The sequence below is a fragment of the Hemitrygon akajei genome, chromosome 23 (genome assembly GCF_048418815.1).
Source record: "Hemitrygon akajei chromosome 23, sHemAka1.3, whole genome shotgun sequence".
Taxonomy (NCBI): domain Eukaryota; kingdom Metazoa; phylum Chordata; class Chondrichthyes; order Myliobatiformes; family Dasyatidae; genus Hemitrygon; species Hemitrygon akajei.
The window spans coordinates 23,019,126-23,036,928 of NC_133146.1; the positions used below are offsets into that span (position 1 = coordinate 23,019,126).

Genomic DNA, 17,803 nt, shown 5'->3' on the forward strand with positions numbered 1-17,803 from the left:
TTCTATCAAGGCCTTTCAATATTCGAAAGGTTTCATTGAGATCACCCCTCATTCTTCTGAATTCCAGTGAGTAGAGGCCCAGAAGTAGCAAATGCTCCTTATGCCTTTCAATCCTGGAATAACTTTCATGAACCTCCTTTGAACCCTCCCCAATATCAACACTTTGTTTCTTTGATAAGGGGCCAGAACTTCTCAAAATATTCCAAGTGAGGCCTCCCCAGTGCTTTGTAAAGCCTCAACATTATATCCTAGCTTTTATATTCTAGTCCTCTTGAAATGAATGCTATCATTGCATTGCCTTTCTCACCACTTACTCAACCTTTATGAAATCCTGCACAAGAATTCCCAATTTTCTTTGCACCTTTCTCTCCATTTAGAAAATAGTTACACTTTTGTTTCTTCTACCAAGGTGCATGACCATACACCTCCTGACACTGTATTCCCCCTGGTACTACTTTGCCCAGTCTACTAATCTCTAAGTCCTCTGTAGCCACTCTGCTCTGTTTCTCCACCTATCTTTATATCATCCACAAACTTGGCTACAAAATTCCATCATCCTGATCATTGACATATAATGTAAAAAGAAGTGGTCCCAACACAAATCCCTGTGGAACACTACTAGTCACCAGCAGCCAACCAGAAAAGGTTTCCTTTTTGCCTGTTCTTTGCCTCCTGCCAATCAGCCAATCATGCTAGTATTTTTCTTGAAATGCCATTTGGCTCTTAAGCCTCATGTGTGGCACCTTGTCAAAGGCCTTCTAAAAATCCAAGTATACAACATCCATCAATTCTTCATTGTCTATCCTGCTTGCTATTCATCAAATAATTACAACAGATTTGTCTGACAAGATTTTCCCTTAAGGAAATCATGCTGACTACAGCCTACTTTATCATGTGCCTCAAAACCACATTCTTAATCAACTCCCAATATCTTCCAACCACAGAGGCCTATAGTTTTCTTTCTTCTTCCTCGCTCGCTTCTTGAAGAGTGGAGTGACATATGCAATTTTCCAGTCCTCCGGAACCATGTCAGAATCCATTGATTCTTGAAAGATCATTGTTAATGCCTTCACAATCCCTTCAGCCGCCTCTTTCTGAACCCTGGGTGTGTACAGTCTGGTCCAGGTGATTTATTTATTTTCCAACCTTTCAACTTGCTTAGCAGCTTCTCCCTACTAATGGAAACTTCACAAATTTCTGTCCCCGGCAATCTCGAACTTCTGGCATACTGCTAGTGTCTTCCACAGTGAAGACTGATACAAAATACTTATTCAGTTCTTCTACCATTCCTTGTCCCCCATTACTATCTCTCCAGCATCATTTTCCAGTGGTGTGATATCTGCTCACACCTCTCTTTTACACTTTATATATCTGAAGAAACTCTTGGTATGCTTTTAATATTATTGGCTAGCTTACCTTTGTATTCCATCTTTTTCTCCTTTATGACTTTTTTTTAGTTGCTTTCTTTTGGTTTATAAAAGCTTCCCAGTCATCTAACTTCCCACTAATTTTTGTTCTATTATCTGACCCCTCTTTAGCTTTAATGTTTGCTTTGACTTCTCTTGTCAGCCATGGTTGTGTCATCCTGCCTTTAGAATGCTGCTTCTTTGGGATGTATCTATTTTGCATCTTTCAAGTTGCTCCCAGAAATTCCAACCATTGCTGCTCTGCCGTCATCCATGTTAGTGTTCCCTTCCAATTAATTTTGGCCAGCTCCTTTCTCATGCCTCTGTATTTCCCCTTACACCACTGTAATACTGATACATATGACTTTAGCTTGTCCTTTTCAAGTTACAGAGTGAATTTTATTAAACTATGATTGCTCGGCCCCTAAAGGTTCCATTACTTTAAGCACTCTAATCAATTCTGGTTCATTGCACAACACCCAATCCAGAATAGCCGGCAATATTTAAGAGGAAGTTAGATATGGCCCTTGTGGCTAAAGGGATCAGGGGGTATGGAGAGAAAGCAGGTACAGGGTTTTGAGTTGGATGATCAGCCATGATCATACTGAATGGCGGTGCAGGCTCGAAGGGCCGAAGGGCCTACTCCTGGACCTATTTTCTATGTTTTAATAGCAGATCCCTTAGTGGGAACAATCACTAGCTGCTCTAAATAGCCACTTCATAGGGATTCTAGTAATTTCACTTCTTGGGATCCAGCATGAACCTGCTTTTCCCAGTTTACCTGCCTATTGAAATTCCCCCATGACTATTGAAATATTGCCCTTTTGATATGCATTATCCTACACTATAATTTATAGACCACATGTCCACTGTTGTTTTGGGGGTCTGTTTATAACTGCCATCAGTGTCTTTTTACCCTTGCAATTCCTAAGCTCTACCTAACAACAATTCTACAACTTCCAATCCTGTGACACCTCTTTCTAATGATTTGTACCTTCCCTAGAAGAGAGCCCAATTATCCTTCCTCTGCTTCTTGAGCCAAAACATCAGCTACCCACTTAACACTGGCCTGCCACAATGGTTCCTCTGCTTGACCCTAACTTTTTATTACTGATGCCAATTAACTAATTAACCAATCAATTTTCAATGGACAATTTACAAATTTGCCTCTTCTAGGCTCCTGCTAGTTAAAACCGCAGAGAAAGTTTGAGACTCACCTCTTTTTAAAAACTCCTGTATTTGCTCCCAGCTCCTGCAGTGGTGTCAAACAACTGGGATAATTGACCTCCAACAGCCTAGTTGTATAACAGAGCTGCTGTGTGTGGAATTTGCATGTTTTCTCTAAGGTCACTATTTCCTATAGGTATTCTGGTTTCTTCTTGCATCTGAAAAATAAACAATTAAGCACTGTAAATTGCCCCTACAATGTAGATGAATGGGAGAATGAGGGTGAGTTGATGAGAATGTAGGAACTGTAAAATAGATTGGGGTAAGGTTAATGTGAAAATGAATGCTTGATAGTCGGTGCAGACTCAGTAAGCAGAAAGACTTGTCCCTTGTGCTATATCTCAATTACCTCTTTTATATGAAGTGTGACTAAATTTGTTGATAGGTGCCAGCATTGGAACAGTTTGTTAAGAATGAACATAATTCTGGAGCACGAATGTTTTCTGGTTCCTTAACCTTTGTTGTCTAAGCATTTTTTGACTATAATGTGTGGCTGAGGAATGACGATCACTGATCACTAGGAAGAACTTCCCTTGCTCATGTTTAACTTGATACCATAAGACTTGAGGGGGGTGGAGGTCAGGTGTCAATATTGAGGACTCCAAAGGCTACCACCACCTGCCTATTCTACTACTGCTGCTGCCTCTGGTTAATCAATCCTACTGTCCAGGCAGTATGTACCAGGAATTTTGATAAGAGGATTCTGTGTGAAGTATTATGTCAAACTGCTGCTTAATAATTCAGTGAACATGCCTTTATGTATATACCTGTCTCTTGATGTTAGTGAAGAGGACTTGACAGGATGACTGTGCTAAAAGTGACTTTTCCAAATCATAATTTGGTGTCCAGGTCAATACGCACTGGCCCATCTACTTTATTCTTTCTTTCTTTGTAGCAATGATAGCAGAGCAGTTTCCTAGACGTTTCAGAATGTGTTGTAGAGACACTGTCATGGCATGGGTTGTGTAAGATTGACAGATTTACTCCTGCAAAGAACATTGATATTTACAGTAATCTGGTAATTTTTGTGGTTATCGTTACTAAGACTAGTTTTTGCAATCTCCAGGTTTTAACTGGAATTAAAATTGCCACGATGTGATTTGAGACTATGCCTGTGGATTACTAGTTTGATAATTTAACCACAGGAAGCAAAACATAGAATTTGAAATAAAGGAAGAGAAGCTGAAAAATACTGCTAAAATTCTGAGACACAAACTTACAATATTCAAGACTCAACGCTGACATTATTGAAGTCATTGTTGATTCCTGAAAGTTGGAAGTTCAAGCTGTTCCTCAAATTAAGCCTAATTAGATCTGTAGACAATGGTTAGATTAGAGGCAGTTAAAATGGAGATTAGATTGAGAAAAGTGAACTGAATTAATGGACAGTTGAATTTCAGGATTACACGTGCAGACTGTTTGGGTTTTTGCAACAGATCATTCTTCACAATTTCTGACATTTCATGCATCTCTGGGTGGCATGGTAGCAAAGTGGTTAGCACAATGCCTTACAGTGTAGGCAATGAGGATTCAAAAGGAGTTTGTACATTCTCCGTGTGACAGCATGGGTTTTCTCTGGCTGCTCTGATTTCCTCCCACAGTCCAAAGAAGAGCCAGTTGTAGCTTAACTGGTCATTGTACATTGCCCTGATTATTGAGGGGGGGGGGGATTGCTGGACAGTGTGACTCGGAAGATCCAGAGGGCCTATTCCATGCTGTATTTCAATAAATAAAATAAATTCTCAGGAGAGTTTTACCGCCGTCTCCCATCCATCCATCCACCTCCCCCTCTTTAACTGACACACTGAATCATCTTTCATTTTTACTGACACCTACTGCTCTTCTCATAGCATTTTCCCTGAACACCCATCCTGTACTTCAAATGCCTGAACACTCCTTCAACGTACAGCAGCATTTGTACTTACTGCATTTTAACCATTCGTAGTCATATTGCATTCCCTTTACATTAGGAAATGGCGATGTAAATTGGGTGACTTATTTCTAGAATGCTGTCTCTAGGCACAGCTGTTGTTCACCACTAGCATTTACGAACCTCTCAGCTAATGCCAATACCAATGTGTCAACAGAATCGCTTCTGATTTCCTCCCTATTGCAGACCTTTTTTATTCTATAAGTCCTCATCCCCTCTACTATATTAATAGTGCTTGATTCCTGAGTTTCTCCCTGACTCCACCCCCACCCCTTTGTTTTGTTAAAAATTCATTGACTGGAAACATTAATTCTCTTCTTTAGGGGTGGTTTCTCTCTGCATAGGTGCTGTCTGACTTTAGTATTTCCAGCTTTTTCTGTTTTCAATTCAGCTTTCCAGCATCTGCAGTATTTAGGTTTGGAATTGTGTTTGAATCAGATTGCCACCTGACAAAAGGATCCTCTTTCTTCTTCCTTGATAGTAATATGATTAAGAGAGTCACTTGCTTCTAGAATTTGCCAAATGAAAATTAAAGATAGAAAGAGTGGTCTGCTTGGTCAGGTTACAATCTAAGCAGTAAAGGTAAAAGGCACTTCTTTTGAATTTGATTGTCTAAAACAACGTTAAAAGAAAATATGCTTTTGGAATTAACATTTTACATTATTTAAACTCAACGCAAAGAGCTCATGCACTAAATACCGTAGATTTCGCACTACAGAGCGCACCTGATTAAAAGCCGCTGGCTCTAATTTTAGAAAGAAAATCAATTTTGTACTTGTACAAGCCGCACCGGATTTTAGGCCGCAGGTGTCCCACGTTGTAATATGAGATATTTACACAGAAAGATATTACACGTGAGGATTTTTTAACTTTTAATTAAATCCATATGGTAACATAAACAAATACATATTGCAAATGCTTTTTTTCGAACCGTGCCTGTAACACGGCTACTTTTAAATATACATACGTATCGGTAACACACAAATTACGTTGCGTATACATTCCAATATCTCCTAACGACTGGTAAAAAATATAAACTGCAGCCTACCAGAAAAAGTTATTGATCGCCTTTAACTTAAAAGCAGCGTTTCGCGCTCGCCTAATGCCCCCACCTTCCCGTTTATCGCAAACCGGTATTTCCCACAAGACGTGGCAAAACCGGATGTGACGTCATAGTATCCCGGGATGTAGTACTTCTAACTTTAACTAGAAAATACTAACAAATGAATTACTAAGCGAAAATATTATAAACTAAATAACTGCCATAAAGGCAGCACAATGCTTTTCTTCGAGTGTTTTCCATGTTGATGAGGGTGAGTACAAATGACTGATTTACAATAATTTAATTGTGAAAGTGCGCTTGATTTATCATACAATTTCATTGGACCTCTGTGAACTACTCATCAATTTTATTGGTCTACTGTTACGAGGCAAAATGTTTTTGGCGGCATGAAAAAAAATCATGCATTAGCCGCACCGTAGTAAAGGCAGCAGTGTTCAAAGCTGTTCAAAATGTGGGAAAAAAGTAGCAGCTTATAATCCGACATCTACGGTACTTGATTTCTGTATCTGAAAATTGAAAATCCACTTGTTCTTTTTTAGCAAATTCATGCCCCAAATTAGAACTTTGTTTTACCTTTATGGTTGGTTAACTAAAATATGATTGTTTTTATTCTTGTCTTTTTTTTAAAACAAAAGGCAGCACACACTAGCATTTGTTCCATCTTCTGGGAAGGTTTATTCATTTGGTCTTGGTGGAAATGGTCAACTAGGAACTGGTTCTACAAGTAACAGAAGAAGTCCTTCTACAGTGAAAGGAGCCTGGATTCCTTATAGTCCCAGTAGGTATATGCTGTTATTTTTTTTTAATTGTATTAAATTTTCCGGTATACTGTTCCTCCAAATTTGTTGCTTTTTAATTTTGCTTTAGTCATCTCAGTATAACAAAACAGTCTGTTTTCTGAATAGCAATGATTGTTCTTTTTTTCTAAAAGCTGTATACTGCAGATACTAGAAAACTGAAAGAAAAATGGAACTGAGGAAGGGTTATTGACCTAAAAATATTTGCTCCTTTTGTCTCCGTTAATGCTGCCTAATATTGTGTCTTTCCAGCATGTTCTCCTTTTATTTCTTTAACTATAAAATTACTAAATTTCAGTTAATATCCACTTTCTCAGAGGCTGCCTCAGGCCAGCTTCAAACTAAATGTAAGCATAGAATCTTATAAAATTTCACAATTTTGAGCAATTTAGTTAGCATTTCCCTGCCTAAAATGTAATCATGTCCTGTTCACTCATCATAACGTTTAAGATGATGTTGCGTTTGTTCCATTTATATACAGGTTTTCTTCTGGGTATAACCAACACTTTAAAAAAAACTATGATTTTGTTATGTTATGAAGATGCTTCGACCTAGGTGTTGGAAGTACTTAAGATGTGATCAACATCTTACAGAAAATGTAGCATGTTAATATTTTATCCTTTTAATTTAATATTGCAGATACTCAAGACTATTTTTTTGTGAAAAGAATTTATTCTGGAGGAGACCAAAGTTTTGCTTATTTGCAGGTAAAATAAAACATCTTATTTGAAATATTTCTTGATCAAGATGTATTTTTGACATTATGATCTGTAATTTTCTTAGCTCAGCAGGGAGACTAAATGTTTCAAATAGCAAGGAATTTTCCTCATTCTCAAAAGTATGGCATTAAAATACGTATTTTGTGTTTTCTGTATATTAAGAAATAATGCTTAGAAATGCACATCTTAATGAATCAAAACTACAAAAATGGGTTGGAACAGACACTGTTGATGAGAATTTGGAGGAGGTTGATGCGGAGGTTCGAATTTGTGGAGGAGGATCGATGGAAGCCATATAGTGAATATAAATATCAGATAAAATTAATGTTGATTCCTACTTTTCCTTATCACGATTCATTTGAAGGTTATTCTTTTCCCTGACTTGTCATGTACAAAGCTACAGGCATTAAGTGATGTTGGATAAAACAGAGTGGGATAGTAGACTCGAGAAAATGAAGTAAGCTACTACAAATGGTAGAGTAATGCACACAGAACACTGGAGGAACTCAGCAGATTGGACAGTATTTATGGAAATGAATGAAATTCGGGCTGAGACCCTTCCTCAGGACTGGAAGGGAAGGGGGAAGATGCCAGAATAAGAAGTTGGGGGGAGGGGAAGGAGGACAAGCTAGAAAATGGTGGGTGGTGACATGAGATGCTGGGAGGTGATAACTGGGAAAAGATACAGGACTGGAAAGGGAAGGGTGATAGGAGAGGAGACTGGATCATGAGGGAAGGGGGAGATAAGAGAGGCACAGGGGCACCAAGGGAGGTGATAGGTAGATGACGAGAAGAGGTAAGAAACCAGATTGGGGAAAATAAAGAGGAAAAGGGGAGGAGGGGGAAAAGAATGCTGAAAGTTGGAGAAATCAATGTTCATGCTATCAGGATGGAGTATTTCTAGATGGAATATGAGGTGTTGCTTCTTCCGCTTGAGAGTGGCCTCATTGTGGCAGAATAGGAAGCCATAGACAGTCAGGTTAGAATGGAAATTGGAATTGTTGTTCACCAGAAAATACCATTTTTTGTGGATGGAGCTGAGGTCCACAACTGTTGTCCCACAAAGTTCGTCAGGTTTCACCAATACAGATCTGGATTTCCAGCATCTGCAAGATCTCATGTGTTAATGTACTAGAAATGATAAACAGCTGGGAAAAGTTTCAGGGAAAAATTTATGTTGATATTATATTATATTCAAAAATATAAATAAAACCCAAGATTCATTAGAATCTTCTAATGAACTTGAGTATGCTCCTGAGCCTGGTTTGGGGAAAAATATGGAGTACAACTATAACCAACATGTTGCCACAGTGTGCACTAAATTGCCTAAGAGAGATGGCATGAGCATATACACTTTGCTGAGCCATAATGGAACTAAGGAAAAAAGAAAATTGGATATAGCCGGCAGATTTGCTAGAAGCTTTTAGTAACATCTGGACACTGCAGATTATTGCCTTACTAATAACAAGTTTACAGTTTAGTCAACCATTTTTTGGTTGATTAAGACACTTGTTATCTGGGTGCAATTCGTCAATGGAAGCACAAATATATTTGCCAACTGTATCCCAAATAGTTTAAAAAGTCTGAATATACAGTGGATTCCAGTTAATTGAGGCACATCAGGCCTGGTACATTATGGCTCAATTAAGCAGCTACATCAATTAGCTGAAGTTTCACGGAATAGTTAAAAAGGTATAGAAAAGGCAAACTGCTGTTTAACTGAGTAACAAATTAAGTATTTAATGAAATGTAGAACAAATTAGAACACTATGAATACTACTACAGTACGATAAAACTGTGTTGCTTCATAATAGTTATCGACAAAAAAATTCATTCTTCTCTGCTGTGTTCTTTTGACCAAACAAAATCAGCTGAGATACCTAGTGCAGATAATGGACTGTCTTCTTAGAATGTTTTTGATGATTCCATCCTCCAAATCTTCTTTTTCATTGTAAAATTCAAAGTGACTGTTAATTCCTTCAAATTTTTCATAGTTTCTAACTTGTTGAAATAGTGAAATTATTTCATTTTCACTCCCAGCCGATTCTGGCATCTCCAAGCCTACGTACTTAAAACTGCAATGAGCAAAACAGTTCTGAATTGTCTTGCTGCTTATTTCTCACCAAAATTATTGCTTTTTGAACACAAATAAATGTAACCGACATAATTAAAATTGTTTGCACTAAACACGGTGCTATGTCTAATGACCACACAAGTGCAGACACTAGTTAGATAATGTTTAGCAGCAGTCTCCTGTCCCAACTAAATGGTGTAGTGTTCCAAATAAATGAAGGGCATCTCAATTAGTTTTGTTCTTTGAGTTGTCCCAAATAAGTGGCTGTCCCAGTTAACTGAGGGCCCAATTAACCAGAATCCACTGTATATCCAAAACAAAATTCGAACAAAAAATGGGTTCATTAGAATGGTTTTATAGTGCACATTTATGATTCAAACATTTGAAAGTTAAGATATTGCTTTATGTAAAAATAAAATTTAAGTTGAAGAAACAAATTCATATAAAATGCCGAAGGAACTCAGCAGGCCAGGTAGCATCTACGTAAATGAGTACAGTTGACGTTTCAGGTCAAGACCCTTCATCAGGACTGGTGAAGGGTCTCGACCCAAAACGTGGACTGTACTATTTTCCTTAGATGCTGCCTGGCCTGCTGAGTTCCTTCAGCATTTTGGGTGTGTTGGTTGGATTTTGCGCACCTCCACATTTTCTCATTTGCAGGAACAAATTAGATGTTTGTTAAAACATAGTAGCTGGTCCTGAAGTTTGGCTTGATAGCTCCAGAAAAGTCAATGGCTGTCACCTATGCAATAAATTTCCTTGGTGCTAAGTTACAGACTTATATACAAACAAATACAGAAATTCAGGAATTGGATTCGGAAGATTATATTTGATAGTTACTTGGATTCTTAGAATCTGACAGCAGAGCCAAGTCATTTGCGGTGTCATAGGAAAGTGGCATCCATCCTCAAAGATCTTCACCATCTAGGCCATGCTGTTTTCTCCGTGCTGCCAGAAGACGGCACAATCGCCTCAGACTTGCACCACCAGGTTCAAGAATAGTTTATCATCAGGCTCTTGAACAAAAGAGGATACCTACACTCACCTGTTGAGATGTTCCCACAATCAATGGTCTCTCTTTATAAGTACTCTGTATCTTGTTATTTCATGCTCTCATTACTTAGTGCTTTTTTATATTTGCATTTACACAGTCTATTGTCTTCTATGCTCAGAACTTGGATCTTTTCTCGGATTCTGCGCTATCTAAGATCACGTTGACTTCAATAAGGAAAAAAATTGGGAATAGCAGGGTTTTAATACTTTGCTTCACTTAAATATTTCAAGGGGTTTGTGGAATATTTTGGTGTACTTGCTTCAATAACAAATTTTAATGCTTTTTATTGCTTTTGCTTTTAAGCATCTTGGTGTCATAAATATTTTTTTAAATTATTTAAATCTTTTATGCAAACAAAGCCCTGCTTCCTCAGCCTTGCTAGCTGTTCACATTTTCAAGAGTATTTTGATGGTGGGGCCTTCATTGCTGGAGGGACTGCTGGACTTCAGAAAGTGTCAATGAAAGAGCTGGGCCAGCGAAATATGCCCAGTTGAGAACAGCGTGGTGAACCTGTTGCCACGAATCAGCTTCACCAGCACCAACTATCCTTTATGTTCAAGGGTTAATTTTGTTGACCAATGCTGAGTTTCAAGAATAATCACTATATCACATTTATTCATATTTTCTCTAGTACCTCATTCAAGTATCCTTTTTCACCAGTTAATTGTTGTTTCTTCTCAAGAATTCCATGCCACCAGATGACCTCAGGTTTCCTAATCCATCAAAACACATACTAACAATAAATGAGCCAGTCATCCAGAAATGGATGAGCTTTCCTCCAGGAAGGATTCCTTCGGAGGCAGCCAAGTAAGTAGCAGTGCCTCTGTTTGATGTGCACCATCCATTTCTAAATTCTTGGCATGTAATTGTTATTTGATTTTGTTCACCATATTACAGTTTCTATAAAATATTTTAAATGTAATATGCAATGAAAGAAAGAATTAGAGTGACACATTGACTTGATACAAATAGTATCAAAGGTGGGATTTATTTTGTGAATAGAGGTATAAACATCTGAAATTGCATAATGTTAAGAACTGTTCCCTTGAATACTTAGAAAGTTAATTGATTATACAGGATAAAATATCTTTACTTCTTCAATGTAGATATGCATTCTTTTCACTTTACTACTCATGTACTGTAAAGTCTGCAGAATCTGGAAATCTGAAATAAGTGTGGTGGAAAGTTCAGTGAAAAGGAATGTAATTTTATTTAGAGATGCAGCGCTTAAGACATAGGAGCAGAATTAGGCTATTTGGCCCATTCAGTCTTCTCCACCATTCAATCATGGTTGATCCTTTTGCTTTTCCCCCTCAGCCACACTCCTCGGCCTTCTTCCTGTAACCTTTGATGCCATGTCCAATCAAGAACCTATCAAATTCTGCCTTAAATACACCCAACAACCTGGCCTCCACAGCTGCCTGTGGTAAAATTCCACAAATTTGTATCCCTTCTCATCTCTGTTTTAAATGGACGCCCCTCTATCCTGAGGCTGTGCCCTCTTGTCCTAGACTCTCTCACCATGGAAAACATTCTTTCCACATCTACCATGTCTAGGCCTTTCAACGTTCAAGAGGTTTCAATGAGATTCCAACCCCCCCCCCCCCCCATCCTTCTAAGTTCCAGCAAGTACATATCTAGAGCTATCAAATGTTCCTTGTATGATAACCCTTACATTCCTGGAATCATCCTTGTGAACCTCCTCTAAACCCTCTCTAATGCCAGCACATCTTTTCTTAGATGAGGAGCCCAAAAATGTCCACAATACTCAAGGTGAGGCCACACCAGTGCCTGATAAAGCCTCAGCATCACATCCCTGCACTTGTATTCTAGACCTCTTGAAATGAATGCTTACACTGCATTTGCCTTCCTCCCCACCAACTCTACCTGCAAGCTGACCTTTAGGGTGTTCTGCACAAGTACTCCAAGACTCAGATTTTTGGATTTCCTTCCCATTTAGAAAAGGTCTGCACATTTATTTCTACTAACAAAGTGCATGACAATGCATTTTCCAACATTGTATTTCATTTGCCACTTTCTTGCCCATTCACTTACTGTTGAGTCCTTCTACAGCCTACCTGTTTCCTCAACTCTACCCGCCCCTCCACCAATTTTCATATCATCTCCAAACTTGGCAACAAAAGGAGGCCCTTTGAGCCATACCACCAACTACCTACCGATTTTAACCCTGACCTAATCACAAACAATTGATAATGACAAATTGTCCTACTAACCGATACATCTTTGGACTCTGGGAGGAAACTGGAGAGCCTAGAGGAAACCCACCCATTCCATAGGAGGATGCTACCGGTACATAGTTAGTGGAATGAATGCTTGCCTCATTCTCTTTTCCATGTAAATTAGCCATCATGTGCTTATGGTATCAATTATAGCTTCTCTTTAAATTGCATCCTGGAATCATTTTGTTAATTTAAAAAAATGTTAAAACTTACAAATATAAAACTAATTTAGTAAAATTTGTATTTGTAAACCTCAGTGTTTTTGTTATAAGCAATTTTTTAGTTTTGAAGTTTGGGTCATCACACTGGGAATAACAGTTTTTGCAGCCTTTCAGTGGAGCCTGCTCACTATTGTGATTGCAGTATGGAGCCACAACAAACTTCAATATTTTGTTGTATGCATCTTTGGGGGCCCAAAATGGCGTGCTAGTACTTACCTGGTAACAGTCTGTCGTTCAGGATTTAAGGCTCTCATACATTTGTTTCATCAAATTCTTACATTCATAGAACTCGTAAGCTTTTGCAATCACAGTGCCAGCTAGTCATACAAACATATTGCACAAAACCCTATTACATTAGATTCAGCTGCGGGAGAGAAGGACATGTAGGTGAAGACAGCAGAAGATCTCTGTAGTGGAGAGATGCTTCTGTCTGTTCAAGCCCCCATGTAGGAGATGTGCTGAGTTCTGGTCACCTCACTATAAGAAGGATGTGGAAACCTTAGAAAGGGTGCAGAGGAGATTTACAAGAATGTTTCCTGGATTGAGGAGCATGCCTTATGAGAATAGGTTGAGTAAACTCGACCTTTATTCCTTGGAGTGGTAGAGGATAGAGGTGACCTATAGAGGTGTATAAGATGATGAGAGGCATTGATGCTGAGGATAGTCAGAGGCTTTTTCCCCAGGGCTGAAATGGCTAGCGTGAGAGGGCAGTTTTAAAGTGCTTGGAAGTAGTTACAGAGGTGATGTCGGGGTAAGTTTTTTATGTAGAGAGTGGTGAGCATGTGGAATGGGCTGCTGGTGACAGTGGTGGAGGCAGATACGATAGGGTCTTTTAAGAGACTCCTGGACAGGTACATGGACCTCAGAAAAATAGAGGGCTATGAGTAACCCTAGGTAATTTCTAAATAAGGATATGTTTGGCACAGCTTTGTGGGCCGAAGAGCCTGTATTGTGCTGTAGGTTTTCTATGTTTCTATGGACTTCAAGGGAAGTTTGGACTGTGGTGGGTGCTTTCACTCAACTAGGTTCAGCACCATGAGTAATGGTTATAACCAGCTTTGGAAGAGATGAGCTCCAATGGTTATGTGCGCATTTAGATGGGTCTAACTAATGGGCCTTTTTTTTCCTTTCATTCAATAACTGTTTGATAACGCTATCATTAGAAAATATAGTTTCTTTATAATTTTATGCGGTGTATGATTGTTATATTTTGCCAACTGTAATTGTGTATGGGTAGTATTTACACAGCAGCCACTCAACTCAAGGTTTCTTTAATCGGAACATCATGACATTCCTGTTTGGTTGAACCCCAAATCATACCGACCCTACTAGATATATATTGTTTATCAAAGGTGGCCCTCTCACCTCTGAGTCATGATACTGTTAGCACAGGAGCAACAAGGTTACACGTGAGCTTGGTGAGAGGGTTACATTTATGGGGGCTCATCCTGGTTTCCTTGGATGCTGTGTGACTGCTATATAGAAGTGATAAAGGTACTTTATTATGGACACTGCAGGGATTAAGCTTTGGTGCGACTCAAAGACTCAAAGCGCCTATCCACAAATAATGTTTGTGTTCTGAGCGGAGTGGGTATCTTAAGCCCTGAGGACCTGCTTATTAAAGTGCTAGGTTCTGTAAAAGTGTTGAGTAAAGTTGCGCTGATTGAACAGCACATTCAAGGATGTCGTGTTAGTCCAGTCTAGCAGTGATGGGACTGAATTTGTGCTGCCCGACATACTAGGAGACCCTGGAGAGGTGGGGCCGTGGGCAGTCCACATTTTTTAGAGGGGGGGGGAAGGTAGCCAAGGGTGAAGACCTTGTTCTCATCTCTGTGAGATGAGGGGGAAGAGTTGTCTGATGTGAAAGGTCTAATGGGTTCTTCAGTGGTTGATTCTGAGCTGGTTTCAGCTATTACATCATTGGTTGGTAAATGCTAAAGCGTACCTGCAGAGAGCCAAAATTATCGTAGGCTGGGAGTGTTCTCTGGAGTCAAGCCCACACCCGATGGAGAAGAAAAATATGAGGCTTGGGTGGAGTAGACATCTCAGTTGTTGAATGAGTGGCAGTGCTCAGATAATATGAAAAAATCGATTGGTAGAGAATTGAAAGGGTCCGGCAGCTGATATTGTGAGGTTCCTAAAGGCAGAAAATCCATTAGTCACGACAGCTAATTACTTTCAGCAATGGCAAAAACATCTCCCAGAGCTTGCAAGTGCAACTGATCTCAAGATGAAGTTTAGCCACACATTCCAGGAGAAAGAGAAGCTGTCTGCCTACATTTTCAGGTTGGAGAAATGCCTGTATTGTTTGTGTCACAAAGGGGGCATTCAGCTGTCTGAGAGAAATTGCTTGAGAATGGAACAAGTTGTGAAGGGCGCAGTTACGTGACATGATTGCTCTGTATTCGAACAGCCCAAGACATATCCTCCTCCTCCTTTTAATGAGTTACTCAGAAGTTAGAGAGGAGGAAAACATAGAGAAGTGGAACATTTCCAAAACCAGGGTAGTGTCTTTACTGGTAGCCTTTGCTGCTAAAGTGACCTCTGATGACACAGATAGAGCTTTTGAAGAATGAGGTGGAAACCTTGGATCTGAGCTGATTCAATGGATGTCTGCTTATGTTTTGGCTAAACGTAATACGTCCGCTGGGAAACCCGACCCACCTGTAGGATTTATGACAGGACTGCTGCTGAAAAGGATCTCTTGACTAGAGAGGGAACTGGTACTTTCTGTTACCACTGTGGAGAAGGTGGGCATTTCAAGCGAGATTGCGAGGTTCAAAAAGCAAGTCAGCAGTTAATCAAACAGTGAAGTAAAAAGGCAAAACTACAGAGGTATCTGGCTGGTATCTCAGAGAGGGTGCATTCCAATCAATATATCAAGGGAAATAATAAAGTGCAAAACACTATTCCTGAATGTTAAGTGGGATCAGGCTCTAATGTATATTATATAGATTTAATGTGTTTATACCAGAGCCACACTCGACACAGGTTACTTTACTTTATAGATGCTTTTACAACCGGTATTTGATGCATTTACCATTGATGCCATTCGGTGCCCTTGAGATTTGGGAGCTTAGTACTGTTGAGTACCCATACAATGGCTACTTATTGTTGAAACTGGAGTTTTGGAAGCAGATTTTGGAGTAACTGAGACCAAAAGTTGGTCTGCCCAGATCCAGTTGAAAAGGGTAGAGCTTCCATTTGTGTAGGAACAGATACTTGCATTGTGAGAAGGCTCGTGGGAGCATGCAAGGAGAGAAGTGGAGAGAACTTGAAAACCTTGTTCATTCACCCTGTGTTCAGAGCTGCTTTTGAAAAGGTGCAAGTTCCTCCTAACCTGTCATGTTACATCCTGGAGGAGTAGAGTAATGGGAACCTGCAAATTTGCTGAAGTACCCAACAACTCGGCCATCTAGGTGGATGCTTCTGATCATCAGGAAGAGTCACGTTTACCTGCAGGACTGCTGGTGAGGCCTGAACTGTAGAGATCTTTGGCCATCTATGCAAGCAGAATAGTAGTAATTGTTAGGAATGCATCAGGAAGAGGTGTTGCCCTCAGATGTAGGATTCTGATTGCCCCTCTTTTTCCAATGATGGTAGTGGCTAGTATTCCAGGGAAAACAGAAGAGAAGTAGTCTCTTGGATCAAGGAAGTTGACATCAAAGTCATGCAACTTTGACTCACCGACACCAGAGGAATGGAAAAGGAGACTGGCTGAGGTTAGTTGGAGTGCGAAGATCTCTTTCCTACTGACAAGTCCGATGTTAGTTGCTGCAAGGGTGCTTGCCACACTATTAGAGTGAACGAGGACACCCTTTTCCAGGAGAGGTCTCGCTGGTTAGCACCAGCAAAGGTTTGAAATATTCGGCAGCACTTGCTTGGGCTGAAGGAAGCTTACATCAGTCATGGGGCAGGGGACCTGAGCCATCAGAAGGCATGATGGGGAGGCATCCTGTAGTAGACAGGAAAGGTCTCAGAGTTAGGAAACCCCTAGGTAGGCCGGTAGAGGACGCACCTGGGAAACAAAGTGTTACGTCCATTCCCATGGCGAGATGTGTTACTTCCATTTACAGTTGAATTCGGGGTGGGGGGGGGGGGGTCCTAAAATCACAAAATTCATTTGAATACAGTTTTGTTAATAATGGTTTAAAAGGTTTCATAGCCATGAGGACATGACTTTTATTGGTGGGGGGAAGGATGTAAGGTCCTGGTTAAGATTTCTACAGCTATGCTGTAGGTATTTCATTTTAACAGTTTTCGGCAAAAACAGTGTGTCCTGCTGGTAGAATATTTTGGTTTCAGCTAAAGATAAAAAGCCCTGCTGTTCAACTTGGGAATGTTGTGTCAGGCAATCAGGATGGTGAGATCTGGAGAAAGTTCTAGGGAGAGCATAGTGGAAAGAGATTTGTGACAGACAGTAGTCTTGGTTTGAGATTTTTTGTCTGCAGTTGCAGAGCAAGACGGAAGGAAAGATGCCACAGAATGCTGTTGGAAGGAGAGTCCCTGTTACACAAAATGCTCTGTGCTTGGGGTCGGTGCCGTGAAATACTCTTATACCCAGCTTTGGAAGAGAGGAACTCCAATGGTCATGTGCTCATTTAGATGGGTCAAACTATAATGGGCCCTTTATTTATTTTTCCTTTTAATAACTGATAAAGCTGAAATTAGTAAATATGCTTTGTTTATAATTTTATGCAGTGTACTATCTGTTATTTTTTGCTGACTGATAATTGTGTGTGGGCAGTATTTACACAGCATTTGCTCAAATTGAGGTTTCTTTAATTGGAACGTTGCAACATTCCTGTTTGGTTGAACCCCAAGTCAAACCGACCCTTGACATATATTTTTATGAAATTTTAATGAAGGTGGCCTTCTCACTGCTGAGTCACGTGGCTTTTAGCAGAAGTAGCTAATGAGCCCAGTTAGAGGGTTACAGTGACAAAAGTGTGCAGGAATCTTTTTGGGATGTTAAACAGGTTTGGCTCATTGAATGCTCATAATGAGCTCGTAATGATGTACGATAGAAAGTAACCTGAGTAGCTGCATTGCAGTCTGGTACAGCAATTCCA

At 39.7% G+C, this 17,803-nt stretch overlaps 1 protein-coding gene across 5 annotated transcripts in view; it reads left to right on the forward strand.

The window, feature by feature from the left end:
- The window catches only part of herc4 (HECT and RLD domain containing E3 ubiquitin protein ligase 4), a 120,017-nt gene that overhangs the window by 40,666 nt on the left and 61,548 nt on the right, over positions 1-17,803 (forward strand). For 4 of the 5 annotated variants that reach the window (XM_073027207.1, XM_073027208.1, XM_073027209.1 and 1 more), the window contains exons 8-10: positions 6,262-6,404; positions 7,063-7,130; positions 10,953-11,077. In XM_073027207.1, the coding sequence (XP_072883308.1) occupies positions 6,262-6,404; positions 7,063-7,130; positions 10,953-11,077 (336 nt within the window). Of the gene's footprint in view, positions 1-6,261; positions 6,409-7,062; positions 7,131-10,952; positions 11,078-17,803 lie in introns of all 5 variants that reach the window. The other variant, XR_012096095.1, reaches the window with a different exon arrangement.